At 40.9% G+C, this 19375-nt stretch overlaps 1 protein-coding gene and 1 pseudogene across 1 annotated transcript in view; one reads left to right on the top strand and one right to left on the bottom strand.

Annotated features, from left to right (window-relative positions):
- Positions 1-14841, top strand: part of CCDC62 (coiled-coil domain containing 62) — a 63541-nt gene extending 48700 nt beyond the window's left edge. Inside the window, exons 12-13 of the mRNA XM_044658758.1 lie at positions 13166-13258; positions 14029-14841. Coding sequence (XP_044514693.1) covers positions 13166-13231 — 66 coding nt within the window. The 3' untranslated portion in view covers positions 13232-13258; positions 14029-14841. The remainder of the gene's footprint in view (positions 1-13165; positions 13259-14028) is intronic.
- On the bottom strand, positions 4103-4762 carry LOC123232339 (annotated as a pseudogene).
- Positions 14842-19375: the final 4534 nt, after the last annotated feature.

Here is a 19375-nt window from a genome sequence, read left to right as displayed (position 1 = left end):
AGTCTATTACTTACATTCAATTATCCCACAATGTTTCAACTTCTTTGTACAATATTCTGATTCTGCCCACTTCACTCTGCATCATTTCATGGAGGGCTTTCCAGTTCTTTTAGAAATCAAGTAGTTCATCATTCCTTATAACACAATAGTATTCTTCTGTCACCATCAATTTGTTCAGCCATTCCCCAATTGAGGGACAATCCTTTGTTGTCCAATTTTTTGCCACCACAAAAAGCATGGCTATATATATTTTTGCACATTTTTCATTATCTCTTTGGGGTACATTTTCCAGTAGTGATATTGCTGGATCAAAGGGCATGCAATCTTTTAAAGTCCTTTGGGCATAATTTCAAATTGCCTTCCAGAATGGTTGGATCAATTTACAACTCCACCAGCAATGCAATAGTGTCCCAATTTTCCCACATCTCCTCCAACATTTATTATTTTCCTTTACTGTCATATTGACCAGTCTGCTAGGTGTGATGTGATACCTCAGAGTGCTTTTGATTTGTATTTCTCTAATCAAGAGGGATTTAGAACACTTTTTCATATGATTATTGATAGTTTTTATTTCTTCATCTGAAAACTGCCTCTTCATATCCCTTGACCATTTGTTACTTGGGATATGGCTTGATTTTTTGTAAAATTGACTTAGTTCCTTATATATTTGGGAAATTAGACCTTTATCAGAGAATTTTGTTATAAAGATTCTTTCCCAATTTGTTGCTTCCCTTCTAATTTTAGTTGCATTGGCTTTGTTTGCACAAAACCTTTTAAATTTAATATAATCAAAATTATTCGTTTTACATTTTATAATGTTCTCTATCTCTTGCTTGGTTTTAAATTCCTTCCTTTCCCATAGATCTGACAAAAATACTATTCTATGTTCACCTAATTTATGATTTAATTCTTTATATTTAAATCATTTATCCATTTTGAATTTATCTTGGTATTGGGTGTGAGATAATTGATCTAAAACTAATTTTTCCCATACTGTTTTCCAATTTTCCCAGTAGTTTTTGTCTAATAGTGAGTTCTTGTCCCAAAAGCTGGGATCTTTGTGTTTATCGAACACTAGCTTGCTGAGGTCATTTACCCCTAGTCTATTCCAATGATCTACCCTTCTGTCTCTTAGCCAGTACCATATCATGATGATCACTGATAGTAAAATTATAAGATTTGGTACTGCTAGACCACTATCCTTCACTTTTTTTTTTCATTAGTTCCCTTGATATTCTTGATCTTTTGTTCTTCCAGATAAACTTTGTTATAATTTTTTCTAATTCTTTAAAAAAATTTTTTGGTAGCTTGATAGGTATGACACTGAACAAGTAAATTAATTTAGGGAGGATTATCATTTTTATTATATTAGCTCATGCTACTCATGAGCAATTATTGTTTTTCCAGTTATTTAGATCTATTTTTAATTGTGTGAAAAGTGTTTTGTGTGTTCATATATTTCCTGTGTTTGTCTTGGCAGATAGATTCCCTAATATTTTATATTGTCTAGAGTGATTTTTTTTTTAAACCTTTACCTTCCGTCTTGGAGTCAATACTGTGTATTGGCTCCAAGGCAGAAGAGTGGTAAGGGCTAGGCAATGGGGGTTAAATGACTTGCCCAAGGTCACACAGCTAGGAAGTGTCTGAGGCCAGATTTGAACCTACGACTTCCCATCTGTAAGCCTGGCTTTCAAACCACTGAGCTACCCAGCTGACCCCTGTCTAGAGTGATTTTAAATGGAGTTTCTCTTTCTAACTCTTGCTGCTGAGTTGTGTTGGAAATATATAGAAATGCTGATGATTTATTTGAATTTATTTTGTACCCTGCAACTTTGCTAAAATTGTTAATTATTTCCTTTAGCTTTTTAGTTGATTTTCTAAGTATACCATCATATCATCTGCAGAGTGATAGTTTAACTTCATTACCTACTTTAATCCTTTTGATTTCTTTTTCTTCTCTAATTGCTACCTCTAGAGTTTCTAGTACAATATTAAATAATAGAGGTGATAATGGGCATCCTTGCTTCACTCCTGATCTTATTGGGAAGGCTTCTAACTTATCCCCATTGCAGATGATACTTGCTGATGGTTTTAAATAAATACTGTTTATTATTTTGAGGAAAGACGCTTCTATTCCTATACTTTCTAGTGTTTCCAGTAAGAATGGGTGTTGTATTTTGTCAAAGGCTTTTTCTGCATCTTTTTTTTTTTTTTAATTTTAAACCCTTAACTTCTGTGTATTGACTTTTAGGTGGAAGAGTGGTAAGGGTAGGCAATGGGGGTCAAGTGACTTGCCCAGGATCACACAGCTGGGAAGTGTCTGAGGCCGGATTTGAACCTAGAACCTCCCTTCTCTAGGCCTGGCTCTCAATCCACTGAGCTACCCAGCTGCCCCCTTTTTCTGCATCTTTTAAGATAATCATGTGATTTCTGTTAGTTGGATTATTGATATGGTCAATTATATGGATGGTTTTTCTAATATTAAACCAGCCTTGCATTCCTGGTATAAATCCCACTTGGTCATAGTGAATAATTCTTGTGATAACATGTTATTCTCTCGTTGCTAGTATTTTATTTAAGATTTTTGCATCTATGTTCATTAAGGAGATTGGTCTACAATCTGTTTTTAGTCTTCCTGGCTTGGGAATCAGTACTGTCATATAAAGAATTTGTGTCATATAAAGAATTTGGTAAGACTCCTTCTTTGCTTATTTTGTCAAATAGTTTGTATAGTATTGGGATTAGTTGTTCTTTAAATGTTTGATAGAATTCACTTGTGAATCCATCTGGCCCTGGGGATTTTTTCTTAGGGAGTTCCTTGATGGCTTGTTGAATTTCTTTTTTCTGAGATGGGATTATTTAAGTATTCTAATTCCTCTTTTGTTTATTTAGGCAATTTATATTTTTGTAAATATTCACCCATTTCACCTAGATTGTCATATCTATTGTCATATAATTGGGCAAAATAGCTCTTAATAATTGCCTTAAATTCTTCTTCATTAGAGGTGAGATCAACCTTTTCATTTTTGATACTGTTAATTTGATTCTCTTCTTTCTTTTTTTAACTAGATTAAGCAGTACTTTGTTTTATGTTTTTTTCAAAGTACCAGCTATTAGTCTTATTTATTAGTTCAATAGTCCTTTTCATTTCAATTTTATTAATTTCTCTTTTGATTTTTAGGATTTCCAATTTAGTTTTTATTTGGGAATTTTAAATTTGTTATCTTTCTAGTTTTTTAAGTTGCATGTCCAATTCATTGATCTCCTCCCTCTCTATTTTATTGATATAAACACTCAGGGATATACATTTTCCCCTGTGTACTGCTTTGGCTGTATCCCATAGATTTTGAAATGCTGTCTTCTCCTTATCATTCTCTTCAATGAAATCAGTAATTGTTTCTATGATTTGTTCTTTGACTCACTAGTTTTGAAAAATTAGATTATTTAGTTTCCAATTTTTAAATTTGTCTCTCATAAACTCTTTTTTTAATTCATAAAAGCTGTAATTTAATCTGTGACAGTAAAACACAAGAAGCAATATTAGAGTTGGTTTAGTATATTACATATTTTAGCTTTGAAAGCCATGGAAATCAGGTATCCCAGTTTTTTCCTATAAAAGATCCATTTTCCCCAAAGTATTATGCACGAACAATTTTAATTAGAATATAATGGCAGAATGATATTCCATAACTTTTAAATATAAAATGAAGTCAATGACTCAAAAAAGTTATTTGCTACAGTGAGTTTGTGGGGGAAATTTCATTTTCTATATCTATGTCATTATAGATATAAAATATAATGGTTCAACTTTTTAGTGCTTGATGGGGAGGAATCTATGATAAAAAGGTCAGTATGAAATTGCTTAATTAGAGTAGCAATACCTAACATTTGAAATGCATCCATGCTCTTTTTTATAATCATATTAGATTCAAGTATATTTATTTTCACATGTTATAACTGCTATTGCAAAGGAGAAATACTATTGTCTTATTTTTCCAAGAGATATACACAGAGCAATTTTTTCTCCAGGGAACTTGGGCAAGCCATTATAAGATCTAGATTCTTCCCGTAATGTATAAAACAGGAGAAGCCTCTTCAGGTATGTTGTTAATTAATGTATTTTTTGAAGTCTGGAATGCTGGCACTTTCCAATTAGGCAACAGTTCTTCATTCCTGTAATCTGGCTCAGAGCTGCTGCATAGTGGGGTCTAAAGCACCAGATATGATTTCTTTTTAGGTTTCTTCTTTTCCACTGGTGTTTTCCTATTTATTTGTCTGACCAAATCATAAAATATCTTATTAACATTGATCTTTGACTTTGCAGAAGACTCTAAAAAGGGACAGTTACGCCACTGTCTTGCTAAGTTCTGACCCTATTCTTTACCAACAATTTGTTCATCTTCCAGGTCACATTTATTGCCAACCAAAATCTTTAGAACATCTTTGGTATCTTTAACCCTTAAAATCTATTCCCTCAAGTCCTATAAGTCATTAAACGTGAACTGAGCTGTAATAGAATATACTAGTACAAACCCTTGGCCATTCTTCATATACAGATCTCTCATTGCTATAAATTTCTCTGCCCCTGTTGTATTGAGGATTTCAACCATACACTGTTGGCAATCAACTTCAACTTGCTTTTTGTAGGAATCTTCTATTGTAGGATCATATTTTTGAACAAAGATTCCTTGGACAAACTGTACAGTCAGAGCAGACTTCCCACGCCTTCTGAACCAAGGACCACTAGCTTGTACTTACACATGAAGTGATCTGTTGAAATGCTGATAATCTCCAGGTTCAGAGCCAGCCTGAGGAGCCTCCATGAACTCTTATTAATTATGATTTTATCACAGTATGATCTGAAAAATTGCTTTTATTATTTTTGCTTTCCTGCATTTGTTTGCAACGTTCTTATGTTCTAGTACATGGTTAATCTTTGTATATGTATCATTTTATCCCTATTCAGTTTTCTCCAGATGTTTATTGACTCTAATTTTTCTAACATTTCATTCACTTCCCTTACTTCTTTCTTATTTATTTTTTGGTTTGATTTATCTAGTTCTGATAGGGGAAGGTTGAGGTTCCCCACTAGCATGGTTTTATTATCTATTTCCTCCTTAAGTTCCTTTGGTTTCTCCTTTAAAAATCTGTATGCTATACCATTTGGTACATATGTTAAGTAGTGATATTTCTTCACTATACTGCCTTTTATCAAGATGTAATTACCTTCTTTATCTCTTTTAATCAAATCTATCTCAATTGCAGCTCAATAGATTCTGCTCCAGCTTCTTTTACCTTGTCTAACTGCCTCAAGTGTGTTTCTTGTAAACAACATATGGTAGGATTCTAGTTTTTAATCCATTCTGCTAACTGCTTCCATTTTATGAGTGAGTTCATCCCATTCACAGTTATTATCACCATCTGTGTATTCACCTCCATTTGACTTCCTCCGCCCCACTCCCATGCTTCTTTATGTGATATATTTTACCCCATTTTGCCTCTTTTCCCATTTCTCTTAGTATTATCCTCTTTTTCATCCCTAGTTTTTATATATTTTTTGATATATATCATCCTAAGAAGCTTACCACCATACCCTCTATGTATACTTCTTCTAGCTACTGTGATAATGATAACAATTTTTTTTTTGTTTGTTTTTTAAACCCTTGTACTTCGGTGTATTGTCTCATAGGTGGAAGAGTGGTAAGGGTGGGCAATGGGGGTCAAGTGACTTGCCCAGGGTCACACAGCTGGGAAGTGGCTGAAGCCGGGTTTGAACCTAGGACCTCCTGTCTCTAGGCCTGACTCTCACTCCACTGAGCTACCCAGCTGCCCCTGATAATGATTTTTAAGAGTTACAGATATCATCTCTCCATATAGGAATATAAGCCATTTGACCTTATTGAAGCCCTTAATTTTTTTCTCTTATTTACCTTTTTATGCTTCTCTTCAATTTTGTATTTGGGCATCAAATTTTCTGTGTAAGTCTGATCTTTTCTTCAGGAATATTTGGAAATTTTCTGTTTTATTAAATGACCATCCTTTCCCCTGAAAGAAGATAGTTTTGCTGGGTAGTTGATTCTTGGTTGTAGACCCAGTTCCCTTGCCTTCTTGAATATCATATTCCATACCTTCTGGTCCTTCAGTGTGGAGGCTACCAGATCCTGTGTAATCCTGACTGGGGCTCCATGATATCTAAATTATTTCTTTCTAGCAGCTTGTAGGATCATCTCCTTGGCCTGGGAGTTCTTGAATGTGGCTATAACACTTCTGGGATTTGTCATTTAGAGATTTAATGCAGAAGGTGATCTGTGGATTCTTTCACTGTCTATTTTACCCTCTTATTCAAGAACATCAGGGCGATTTTCTTGGATAATTTCCTGTAGTATGACGTGTAGGCTTTTTTTTGGGAAGTCATGACTTTCAGATAGTCCAATAATTCTTAAATTGTCTCTCCTGGATCTATTTTCCAGGTCAGTTGGAACTTAGCTCCTGACCATTTTCAGTCTTTGCCTCTAGTTGACCATATATTGTTAAATTTGACTGAGTTGCCTCCTGTGCCTTCTTCCAAGGCACTGATAAAACAAAACAAAACAAAGCAATCTATAAACAGCATAGATCCCTGGGGCATTCTACTATAGACCTCTTTCACCAAACCCATTTATGGTTTTCTTTGGAACCACTTATTCAGTTCTGAATGTACATAACTACCCCATCATCTAGCCCATATCTCTTCAGCTTGACCAAAAAAGTAGCATGAGAAGCTTTGTCAGGGGCTTTGCTCCAACTGGATAGATGGTCTAGAGCAGTGATGGGCAAACTACGGCCTTCGGGCCAGATGTGACCCCCTGAAATGTTCTATCCAGTAATCTGACGAATACAATGAGTGGTATACATTACAGTGAAACTTCAAAAGAGTTGCCTTAGAAACAGACTGACAGATGAGCATTTCCTTTCCTTTGGCCCCCTCTTTAAAAAGTTTGCCCATCACTGCTCTAGAGCATTCCCTCATCTATTAGCTGAGTTACTTTTTCTTGAAAGGAAATGAGGTTAGTCAGGCATAATTTAGGATTGATGACACCATGCTGGCTCTTAGTGATCACTACTTTCCTTCTAAAAACTCACATGGGATTCTGTTCATTCTAGAATTTTCCTATAAATAGAGTTCAAGTTCCCCAGCCTATAATTTGGATATTATACCCTCTTTTCTTTTTGCGATATCAGAGCTGGGTCTTTGTTGTTTTTTTTTTTTTTGTTGTTCACAGTCTTATGGTTCTGTGTCCCCTGCTCTAAGTAAGTTTTCAAGTCAGCTGTTCACCAGTCACTTTCACTAACCATGGGTTATATTTCATTTGGGCCTGAGGACTTGAACTCATTGAGGGCAGCTAGGTGCTCTCTTACCAGCTCCTCATTTCTCATGGGTTCCTTTTCAGTCTTCTTTGTTCTCTCTTTGCCGACCAGAAGATCATTATCCTTGGCAGTGAAGACAGAAGCAAAAGAGTTGAGTAGTTCTGGCTTCTCTTCTCCCTCTTATCCATTATCATTAGCCCATTTCTCCTCCCTAGCAATCTTATCTGTTTTTACTCTTCTTCTTGCCTCTAACATAGCTAAAATCAAGACTTAAATGGATTTGTGATCTCATTGATTTGAAAGTTCCTTCCACCAGTACTGATATCCTGAAAGACTCCTGTCCATATTCTCCCCAAAGTTCACTGTTGCTGGTCTCCCCAGTGTGCTGAAACAGAATGAGACAAACACATTTTTTTTGTTATTGACTTTTTATGTGCAGATTTGCATCACTTCTTCCAGACACATTGAATGTATGAGTGGGAAAATACGCATTGTTTTGTAGCCTCCATCACATTAACTAGGTGGTGTACACATCCTGTCCTGTTTCTACTACTGGCAACTTAGGTGGTCTTGGACAAGTCACCTAATCTCTTTTTTTTTTAAAACCTTACCTCTTGTCAAGTTTTAGTTCCAAGGCAAAAGAGGCTAGACATTTGGGGTTAGGTGATTTTCCCATAGCTAGGAAATGTCTGAGGCCAGATTTGAACCCAGACCACACATCTATGTCTGACTCTCCATCCACTGAACCACCTAGCTTTCTTGACTGAATTTTTTTTTAGACTCATTTTTCTCATCTGTAAAATGAGGAGTTGGGTTAGATAATCCCTTTTAGTTTAAAAGTTATTTTCTAACTCTTTTGAGAGTTGGGCTCCATGATCTATGAGATTGTTTGTAGCTGAAAAGACCATGATCCCAGGACCAAAATGGCTAGTCTCAGAAGTTTGGCAGTCAAGTGAAAGGCAATTCTGTCATAATCCATGGGCTTAATTAAGCCTTGTGCCCCTAAAAAGACTTAGAGCACTTGGGACCTGGGTGAGGCTGCAGGATCAGATGACCTCTTAAGACCCCTTCTGCCCCTAAATCTGTGTTCCTCAGTCAGACCATTTTTATCTGCCCCACAGCCCTTAAATGCAGTGCCAATCATGTGATAGGAATGTCATGAAGAATGTTGATTTGAACTGTCTTCTATCTTGCTTCCAGCATAATGGTTATGTGTTTTTATTTAATTGGTGGCCAGCGTCTTTATTTGAAGTCCCCAAGAATAGTATGGGTTAAGCCTGGCACCGGGCCTTTTGCTTGGGACACTAGATGACTTCCAGAGCTTAGCTATAACATGGAGACAAGAGAGCTGGGCGCTCCAGCTGGCAAGAGCAGCATAGAGGGCATGAGAACCCCCCACCCCCACAGCAAACAACTTAAAACTTAAGGGATATTATTCCTCAGAGTGAATTGTAATTAATGAATTCTTTACCTCCTCAATATTAACCATTTTTCAAGAGTATTAGAAGCGGCTTGGTAGCTCAGTAGATAGAATACTAGGCCTGGAGTCAGGAAACCTGAGTTCAAATATGGTCTCAGACACTCACTAGCTGTGTGACCCTGGGCAAGTCACTTACTCCCTGTCTGCCTCAGTCTCCTCTACTGTAAAATGGGGATAATAATAACATCTACTTCCTTGGGTTGTGGTGCAGATCAGAGGAGATAATATTTATAAGGTGCTTGGGATAATCCCTAGCATTTAATAAATGCTTATTTTCTTCCTTCCTTCCTACTATTGGGTGAGATATAATCTGAATGAAAAAGAAAACATTTTAATGTGTTTTTAGCTGTGTTTGTATTTAGTGGTAGAATCACAGAATTGGACCTATAGAGTTGAAAAGGGGCCCTGAGGACTGCCTGTCCAACTCCCACCCCAAAGGAATCCTTTCAGTAACACTTAAATGACCATCCAGCTGCTGCTCAGAGACCTTCTGCCTGGGATGACAGCTCATCCCATTTGTGGCTGACTCTGATTGTTAGGATGTTTTTCTTTTCTCAAGACCTAAATTTATTTCTTTGCAGTTTCTACCCATTGCTCTGGTTTCTGCTCTCTGGGGCTAAGTAGGCTCCTGGAGCACAGCTTTCATCATCCTCCTTGGGTATTTTTTAGGCTAGACATTTCCAGGTCCTTCAAATAATCCTCGTGTGGCATGGTCTTCCAGCCCTTCACCATCCTGGTTTTCCTTTCTCTGGATGCTATCCAGTTTATCAGTGTTGTTTCTAATCTGTGGCTCCCAGAACAAACCCAGTACATAAGGTGTAGGAAGATGAGGGCAGAGTACTGAGAGACGAGCACCTCCTTATTTCTAGAAGTGAAGCCCAAGATGGTGCTAGTTTTTATGGCGACCACACTTAGCTTAAAGACAAGCCACTGTCTGACCAGGCCTCCCCATCCTGTACCCGTAAAGGTCACTTTTTAAATCAATGTGTAAGACTCATATTTTCCCAATTTAGTTTCATTTTATTGGATTGAGCATAATGCTATATAGCCTATCAAGATCTTTGTCTGCCCCAACTCTGCCATCTGCCATGTTAGCTGTCCTTCCCAACCTTGTGCCATCTGCAGATTTGATGAACCTGCCAGCTATTCCTGTAGCCAAATTATCGATAACAATGTTAAACAGCCCAGAGTCAAGCATAGACACCTGGGGTCTCCATCAGAGAGCTCCTAGCAATGGGTTTTGGGAACCATTTATTGTTACTTTCTCCACCCAGTGCAGAATTTATCTAATTGTATTATCATCGAATCCACTCTTCTGCCTCTTTTTCACAAGAATAGGATGAGTTTTTCTACCTGTTGCCTGTTGGTTAGCTAAAGTATAGATGAGTTGTATCAAAGGCATTAATTTCCCAGATCTACCAGTTCAATTTAGTAATCCAGTCAGAGAAGGAAATCAGATTACTCTGATGGCAGGACCTATTTTTCATTAGTTCATTCATTTATGTATTTTAGTTAGCCCCTCCTTCCCTTTTGCAAACCATAGAAGGCATCATCTAGCAAGATGTAGAGATTATGTCTCTGTTTCTCAGTTCATTTTCTGGAGGTGAACATTCACAAGTTATTCTTCAAATATTGAATCTGTAGCTGCATATAATGGTTCTACTCATTTAACTCTTCATTATCTCATGTAGTTCTTTCCAAGTTAAAAAAAAATTAACCTCATCGTTTCTTATGGCACAGTAGTGTTTCCTCACAATCATATACCACAATTTGTTTAGTCATTCCCCAACTGATGGACATCTCTCCTTGATTTCCATTTTGCCACCCCAAAGAGAGGTACAATAAGTATTTTGGAACACATAGGTTCTTTTGCTTTTTCTCTAGTCTCCTTGGGAAATAGACCCAGCAATAGTATTGCTGGGTCTGAGGATATCCATATTTTTATGCTTCTCTGGACATGATTCTAAATTGTTCTCCAAAATGGTTGGATCATTTCACAGTCCTTACTTTTCCACATCCCCTCCAACATTTGCCATTTAGCCTCTTTGTCATTTTAGCCAACCTGATGGTTGTGAGATGATATCTCAGAATTATTTTCATTTGCATTTCTCTAATCAGTAGTGACTTAGAGCATTTTTTCATGTGACTGTACATGGCTTTGATTTTTTCATCCAAAAACTGTTTGTTCATATCTTTTACCTATCGATCAATTTAAGGATGGCTCTTATTTTTATAAATTTGCCTAAGTTCTCTATATATTTTAGATATGAGACCTCTATCTGAAAGTACAAAATTTTTTCCCCAATTTTCTGCTTTCTTTCTAATATTGGCAATAATTGTTTTATTTGTACAAAAACTTTTCAATTTAATATGCTCAGAATTATCCATTTTACATCTCACAATGCTCTCCATTTCTCGTTTACCCACAAATTCCCCTTCCATCCATAAATCTGATAAGTAATATGCTCCCTGTTCTAATTTGCTTACAACATTTTCTTTTGTGTCTAGATCATATATCCATTTTGATCTGATCTTAGTGAATGATATAAGACAGTGATGGTGAACCTTTTAGAAACCATGTGCTGTGCTATGCCTCTCCCCTCCAGAGACAATGTGGATCCTGTATGGAGGAGGGTCTACTTTTCAGGATATTGTTGACCACCTTAGGCATTGGTCTTCAGGAAAAGCCAGATGGGAGAGATTCTTGGGCCAGCAAGTCCTGCCACCATTTGACTGGGGGGGAGAAGGAGGATTCTAGAATAGGACAAGCTTCCTTTTCTAGTAACTAGCTCTGCCGGGGTTGGCATGTATACCCATAGAGAAGTCTCTGTGTGTTGTCTTTGGCACATGTGTCATAGGTTTTTCATCACTGATATAAGATATGGGTCTATATACCTAGTTTCTACCAAACTACTTTCTATTTATGCCAGCAATTTTTTACCAAATAGTGATTTCTTGACAAGACCTATTCTTGATGAAGTCAAGTAATCATCATCATCATTGCTTTGGATTCCAGGTTTTTATTCCTGCACTCTTTAGTGATCTGTTCTAGAACTGCCTTAATAATCAAAGTCTGGCTCTTTCCTCTGCTCTTTTCCTATTCTTTTTAAATCTGGAGATTTTCTGTTCTCCAGTTCTTCGTTATCTGCCAAGTGTTCTCCTCTTCTTTAGGTATCACTAACAGTGGCTTAGTCATCACTTCAGCCAGAGTGATTGATTATTGGTACCCAGGGATAGAGTTCAGCTGCCTTGAATTCATCAAGGGTGACTAAGTTGTCTCTTATTATAGCTTTACTTATCTCGAGAATCAACTCCCCATTCATTTTTGTTCTCCTTGGCAGCAGAGAAAACAGAAGCAAAATGAGATTTGAACAATTCTGCTTTTCTCCATTGTCATCCCATTTACCCCTAAAGCTGCTTCTTGCCCATCGTCTTCCTTCTTTGGCCCTCTTCTTTCCTCTCTGTATCTATAAAGGCTTTTATTGTGATTCTGAGTTTCCTACAACAGCATCAGTTCAACCTGAGGTTTAGGACTCCTGCCATTGTTTTATAGCTCTGTGCCATCTGGGTCCTTCTGCTTCCATTTTCTATATGTCTCTTCTTCAAGAGAGTTTGGTGAATTCCCTTTGCATCCACTCCAGTGTCTCTAGACAATTCTCATTCCTCTTCCTCTTTTTGTAATGATTTCCCTCTGGATTCTTGGGAGTTTCCCATCCCTCCCAGGCTGATTTCCTCCAAAGAATCTTAGTTCATTCCCTTCATTCCTGTGCTTCTTCAGAACACTCTAGCAGGTGCAATCTAGGTTGTGTATCAGGCTATATGCAGCTTTCCTCTTCTCCCTTACTATAGACTCTAGTCACTTCTATATGTTTCCATCATTCACACCCTAGCAGCCAGGCCCGTCTTTGTTAGTAAGAATCTGATCCACGGTAGAGTTTCCTCTTGTCAGTCCCTTTGGTAAGGCCATTACCAGCCTTTCTAGCATGTGTGCTCCTTGAGGGAAGAGGCAATCTTCCTCTGATGCCCAGCCCCAGATCCGGCACACAGTAGGTGTTGAGAAAGGGAATACCTGTTGTGGGAACAGTGAGGTGGTTCAGTGGATAGAGCACCAAGCCTGGAGTTGGGAAGAGGTGGATTCAAATCTGGCCTCAGACATTTCCTAACTGTTTGACCCTGGGCAAGTCACTTAACCCTGATGTCTAACCTTTGCCACTCTTCCATCTTAGAACTGATACTACAACAGAAAGTAAGAGTTTGGAAAAGAAATACTTGTTGATTGATTGATGTGATTGCTTTCCTGTGTCTGTCCTGATCACCGACTGAAGGTTTATTTTGTAGACAGAATTCTCAGATGTAACGGCCAACAAAGTGTCACTGCCAGTGATTGAGGAAAACAACTGTTGAGTCCAGCAGTTTCCAGAGCAATCGAGGGTAAGTCACCTTTGCTTATCTTGGAACACTCACGAGCAGCTTGAGAACACTGATAATGGAAGGTCAAGGCAAGACGTTTGCTTATGCCCTTTCTCTTTCATGTCACCTTTGCCTGCTGACAAGCCCCTTCCACATGGCAGGGACTCAGAGTGGCCAGGACTGGGAGGGAGAGAAATTGTGGATTTTCAAAGTACCAAGTCCTCGTTATCCCAGTAAGTCTGGGGCATTTTCTAATATGATGGAAGAGCAGCCTCCTTCCAAATCACACTCTCTATGAGTGGTTTACACATCACTTCTTTGGAACTCATTTTTGGAAAGATCTCGTTCACATTTAGTTCTAGAATTAATTAACCCTTAACTTTGTATCTTGGATTCAATACCAAGTATCAATTCCAAGGCAGAAGAGTAGTAGGAGCTAAGCTGTGGGGTTAAGTGACTTGCCCAGGGTCACACAGTTGAACCCAGGAACTCCCAACTCCAGGCCTGGCTCTCTATCCCCTGAGCCACCCAGCTGTCCCAGAAGATAAGGATTTAAAAAAAAAGAAAAAGAAAAGGAGAGAACAGTCCATTTCCTTGAGGTGGCTGACAGAAGGGCTCCCCCGAAGCCCTGTCTTCTGCCACCAAGGGGACATGGAAGACCTTCACATTCCTATCTTTGGCTCTGCCTTTGGTCTCTGGAAGTATCAGGAAGCATAGCTACATTCTGGAGATCATTATTCTCTTCTTCCTGATCTCGTTAATTATGTGTCTTCCCTCCCCCTCTCCACCAGAAGCAGATTTCTTGTCTATGTGGAAGGAAAGAAGCAGACGTCCTTGCATAATACTTACTTTGAAAAAAAGAGGATTAGAATTCTTCATAAGCCACAAACAGTTAATACCCAAAGGCACCAGAAGCTCAAAGACCGATTCTTAACACCAGTATTTTGGATGCAGTCAAGTTAGTAGTTTCCAAATGTCAGAAATATATATTTACATACCTAGATGCTAGGCCTTATTGGCATATATTTGTGAAACCGAACTTGGTATTTTGCTAAGAAAAACCTGACTCGAGTGTGTAGAGATGCCCTCCCGCAAAATGTTAGAGAAGCCTTGGGAAAGCACAACCATCAAAGTGAGAGCCCCACCAGCCGGCGAAGAATTGTCCCCAATTCTCCATTCTTCTGGTGAATGGTCTGAACTCTTTTTTAATTCCCGTACATGCATTTTTATTTCTACTGGTCTGTTACCAGGGTCAGCTCATAAATGCCAAAGAATTGGCATTCTCTTATTATTTGGTTGTTCCGGCTCTGGACTTTGCTATGTAAATAGACATGAAATAATGTGCGAAGTGTTTTTAACTGGAAAGTACTTCCTGAGTGACTGAAAATTGACGTCTTTCAGCCCAAAAAAACCCCGAGCTGAGCAATTCCCCTCCTCTAGTCTGGGGCCCCTCGTCCACCAAAGCTCGCTAGGAGATCAAGTGTTATGTGTGCTATTTTTTTTTTTACCTCTAAGGAATGAGAACAGTTCTGTGTTTAACTTGTAAAGTCATTTTATTTTTTAAAAATATGCCATGTGTGTCTGTCTCTTCTGAGAGAAGCAACAGCTGCATTCAATGAAAATATTTTTAACAATAAAGAGAATGAACTTTCTGTAGTCTCTTCCTCGTCACTGTACAGGAGTGGAATGGGGGCGACTGGTGGAGAGACAGAGACAAGGGAGGCGAGAATAAAGTGGGGTCCCTTTCCCACCCCTCCCCAACTCCCTCTCCAAACCAGAAGCAGGCGTCACTTCCACTCCATTATTAGGAAAAGTCCTGGCTGGGCAGCTTTGCTTAGGAATGTGGGGATTTATTTTTTAATGCCATGTTATGGAAATAAAAGAGCCAGCTTTCTATTGTGCTCACCTAAGTGTACCTTTGTTAAAAAGATGTCTGTGTTATTTTCAGTCGATTTTCATGAGTCTAGAAGACCCACCCCATTTGGCCCATCTAATTAATTAGGGTACTGAAAACAGAAATGGAGTGCAGTTTGGCCATGTTCTTTATAAATGCATCCTTTATAATTCTGCCTTATTTGGACAGAGTGGAGCTAAAAAGATAGAGTTTGATTCTGAATAAACGTCTGCCAAGTTAGGAAACCTAACATGTCCTTGGGGAGGCTGGATTCCAGCTTGCCTAATGAGAAGTGAACACCGCTGATTCATGGGGTTTTCAACTTTCAGGGAACCAGGTTTTAATGGGGCCATCCTTGTGGGGTTGGGAGATTGGAGACAAAAGTTCTTTTCTAGATCGTAAGATTACAGATTCTAGACTCATTCTTGGCACCCTGTATTCCCATCTAGTTCAAATCAGAGAAGCCTAAGTTTGTTCATTAATCGAGCATAGATCTTGGAGCATCTTTGCTTAGAGGCCTTTTTTTGCAAACACTTACCATGGACAATCCAGCTTGAGATGACCAAAAAGCCCAAGCAATGATGTTTCGATGATACCTTCAAATACATAATAAGATGACTTCAATTCCTTTATCCGTCTCTCTAGGCATAACCTAGGAGCAGCCTCCTTCCACATGGTCATATCTTCCCTTTATTTGGGGGTGGAGGACAGTTCCTGTTAAAAGATTACTATCCGGGGGTGGGAGGGACAGCTGGATTTGGGAGGACCCTGGGGTCAAACATGACCTCAGATGTTTCCTAGCTAGATGACCCTGGGCAAGTCACTTAACCCAACTGCCTAGCCTTTACCCTTAAACTGATACTTAGATTCTAAGAGAGTAAGGGTTTAGGAGCAGGGATTATCCTCACATTCTTTTTCAAATGGCCCCAAAGCTGTATCTTAAAGCCATATTTTAACATCTCTTTCCCTCATTGACATCCATTAGCAATGAGAGAGGGCTACCAATGTGATCAGTTACTTGTCAGCCAGGAACCATCTCGGCTGCTGAATGAGATCCTTTTATAAGGGTCATTTTAGAGTTTATGGAAAGACCTTTTTAAAAAAAATCATGTATCCATGGGAAAATATTTAAAATAAAAGAAAAGAAAAGATGGCACCAAATAAATAAATTAAAAAATGGGGAAAAACAGAAATAAAAAGGGAAATCAACACCTTATTATTCATAAGAGCTAAAAATAGGGGGTTTTGCCTCCAGAATTGGAGCCTTTCTGCCCAGGACTGGAAGGGTCCAGGGAAAGACCATAAAATGAACATGTGAGATAGATCCTGAGCTGTTCATTTCTGAGAAGAAAATTCAGCTTGAGGCCCATTAGCTACTATGGTTCAGCTCTTCTCTCCTTCCCCCATCTCGCCTCCTTTCTCCCCCCAAAACACTTGCCTTGGAATTTGCACTTCCCACCATTAGGGGCAGTTTTGCAGTCTTTCCCATGTTGGGTTGGGGCCTTTTTCAGAATCCATTCAAAGCAGGTTACTTAAGCAGGATCGTCTATGCAACCTCTTCATGTGGAATGGGGAGCCGAGAGAGAAGAAACTGGGCACCCCAAGACAGCGACTGAAGAGGGAAGGCTCCCTGGGCAAGTCAGTTAAACCCCGGTCACCTAGCCCTTGCCACTTTTCTGTCTTAGAACTGATACCAAGACAGAAGGCAAAGGTTGTTAAAGAAAAGGGGGAAGGTCGAAAGCCAAAGGGGTCTTCAGATGCAGGAGACTGTCCACCCATGGTGCTTAGAGAAGTCTTGAAGAAGCTCCCACTTTCCAGGTTCTTGGCTAAGTGTACTCTCAGGAGGACATCTGCCCTATACCAGTGAATACAGCAGCCAGACCCATTATTTTACTTCATTTCAGCAAATGGTCATTTCTGAGACACATCATGCCGGGAGACTACAAAGATGAAAAAGACATACAGGATCCCTTTCTGCTGAGGAGTGGCATGGGGGGTTAAGATATTCACATATACAGTACACAGACAAGGATAGAGGCCATCTAGTCATTTTGCAGATGAGGAAACTGAGGCCTAAACAGGTTAAGTGATTGAGGATCATATAGGAAATAGGTGGAAGGGCCAGGATTTGAACCGGAGTCTTCCGACTTGAAATCTGATGATTTTACCATGACACCGTGCTGATAGCTGTATTTCTTGCCTGGCACAGGGGAGAAGGAAATTATAGTCTCGTTCAACAGACATTTATTAAGCAGCCACTATGTACACGGCATTGTGTCAAAGGAGACATACCTTAAATATGACCAGGTCCCAGCCCTTAAGGGCAGACCTAGCCGACAGATGATCCATAATATTGTTATGGAAGGCCATTAGAGAGTTACAGGATCAGTTGTGACGGTTGGGCAGAATGGGCACCGGGAGGAAGTCACATTGGAGTTGGGCTCTCCAGGGTGGGTAGGAATTCAACAGGGACAGGGGAGGAGGGAGTTCAGTACCAGGAAAGGAAAATGTTCATGCCCGACAGAGCTGTCCGGAAGTATAATGGGCAGCCTTCAGAAGGGCAGGTGCCCCAGCCCTGGAGGACTGAGTGACCACTTGTCAGGAATGGGTTTGCTGGACCTCTGAGGTCTGTTTTCTGAAAATCTGGGCTTCTAGAACCAAGACTAGGCAGAAGAAAGATTATTGGGATTGGAGGGGGGAGAATGTGAAAGGGGGAAGGCCTACGAGTCACCCGAAAGGGACTGGACCCTGATTTTGATGGGAATTCCCAGGCGAGGAAGCTCTCTTCTGCCCATGGAACTGCTAACCTTAGAGAGAGCTTCCCAAAGCGGACGAGCCCAAGATCACAAATATTAGGGGATGGACAGGACCTTGAATTTGTGGGGAACTTCCAGGTGAGGAAATTCCCTTCTGTCCATGCAACTTCCACCCTGAGAGAACTGCCTAAAGCAGACTTGATAAAGACCACAAAGGTTAAAGGGGGACCTGAACCTCAGTCATCCTAGCTTTAGACACCACTCTCTAGCTCTTCCCCTGTGTTTCCTCTGGACTAAAGTCAACTTGATGACAATAAAATATATAATTGCTGGGTTGGCTGGTGCAGTGGACAGAGCGCTGGGCATGGAGTCAGAAAGATCCATCTTCCCCAGTTCATCTGGCCTCAGACACTTCCCTGCTGTGTGACCCTGGACAAGTCATTTTACTGCGTTTGCCTCAGTTTCCTCCTCTGTCCCATGAGCCTGAGAAGGAAATGACAAACCAGTCCAGGATCTTTGCTAAGAAACTCCCACAAGGGTCAAGAAGAGTGGGGCAGGGCGGAAGACAAGAGACTCCAGAGGCTGGGAAGTGCAGTGGACGGGGCTCGGGTTGGAGAGGTCTCTGGAAGGCGGAAGAAAGCCTCCGTGGTTGGGAACAGGGCGAGGGCTGTGTATGGCTCGGGCTGGAGTTGAAGGAGGAATGGGGAAAGGAGAAGGGCCAGAAGAATGAAGGAAAGTCCGAGGGCTAGGCGAGCTCCGCGGTAAACAGACGAGGAGCCAATGGAAGTGGCAGATGCCCGAGAAATGAGCGGAGGGAGGGAGCGAGCCGGCCGGAGGGTGCAGGTGCCGGCAGGAGCTACGGTCGGGACTGAAGTTCTTTGACCTTTGGAGAAGGAGGAGATGCGCCGGGGCACTCCGGTTAGCCGGCCTCAATCTCCGGGAAGCGGGATGGGGCCGGAGAAGGCCTTGGAGGTTGTTGGGGGACGGGGCGGGGCAGGATGGAAGGTACGGACGGAGGGAGAGGCGGGAGTAGGAGGAGCTTCGCGTCACCAGGTGTGGGGCGGGCCAGCCTTTCCTCGCGGAGCCGGAGAAGGAGGCGGTGATGCTGGGTGGGGGAGGAAAGGGGGCGGAGCCTGGGGAGGCGTGGCCGGCGCGGGGGGCCGGGCTCCGGGCCGTGCGGGTGACGCGCTGCTTCAGTCGCGCTGGGCTCCAGGGCCGGGGCGGACGGGCCGTTCCGGGCGGCGACGGCGGCAGGATGAACACGATCAAGAACGTGCCGGCGCGGGTCCTGAGCCGCAGGCCGGGCCACAGCTTGGAGGCGGAGCGGGAGCAGTTCGACAAGACACAGGCAAGGGCAAGGGCCGGGCAGGGAGGGAGTGCTCGGAGCGCAGCCCTGCGCGCGCTCTGGCCGCGGCCGCGCATCCGGAGCGCAGTGCGCAGCGCCGCGCGGCGGGGCCGGGCCGGGCTGGGGCGAAGAGGGGAGCGTGG

Source organism: Gracilinanus agilis, chromosome 1 (assembly GCF_016433145.1).
Source record: "Gracilinanus agilis isolate LMUSP501 chromosome 1, AgileGrace, whole genome shotgun sequence".
NCBI lineage: Eukaryota > Metazoa > Chordata > Mammalia > Didelphimorphia > Didelphidae > Gracilinanus > Gracilinanus agilis.
Note: the sequence above shows the minus strand (reverse complement) of the source record. Positions and strands in the feature narration are given on the sequence as shown.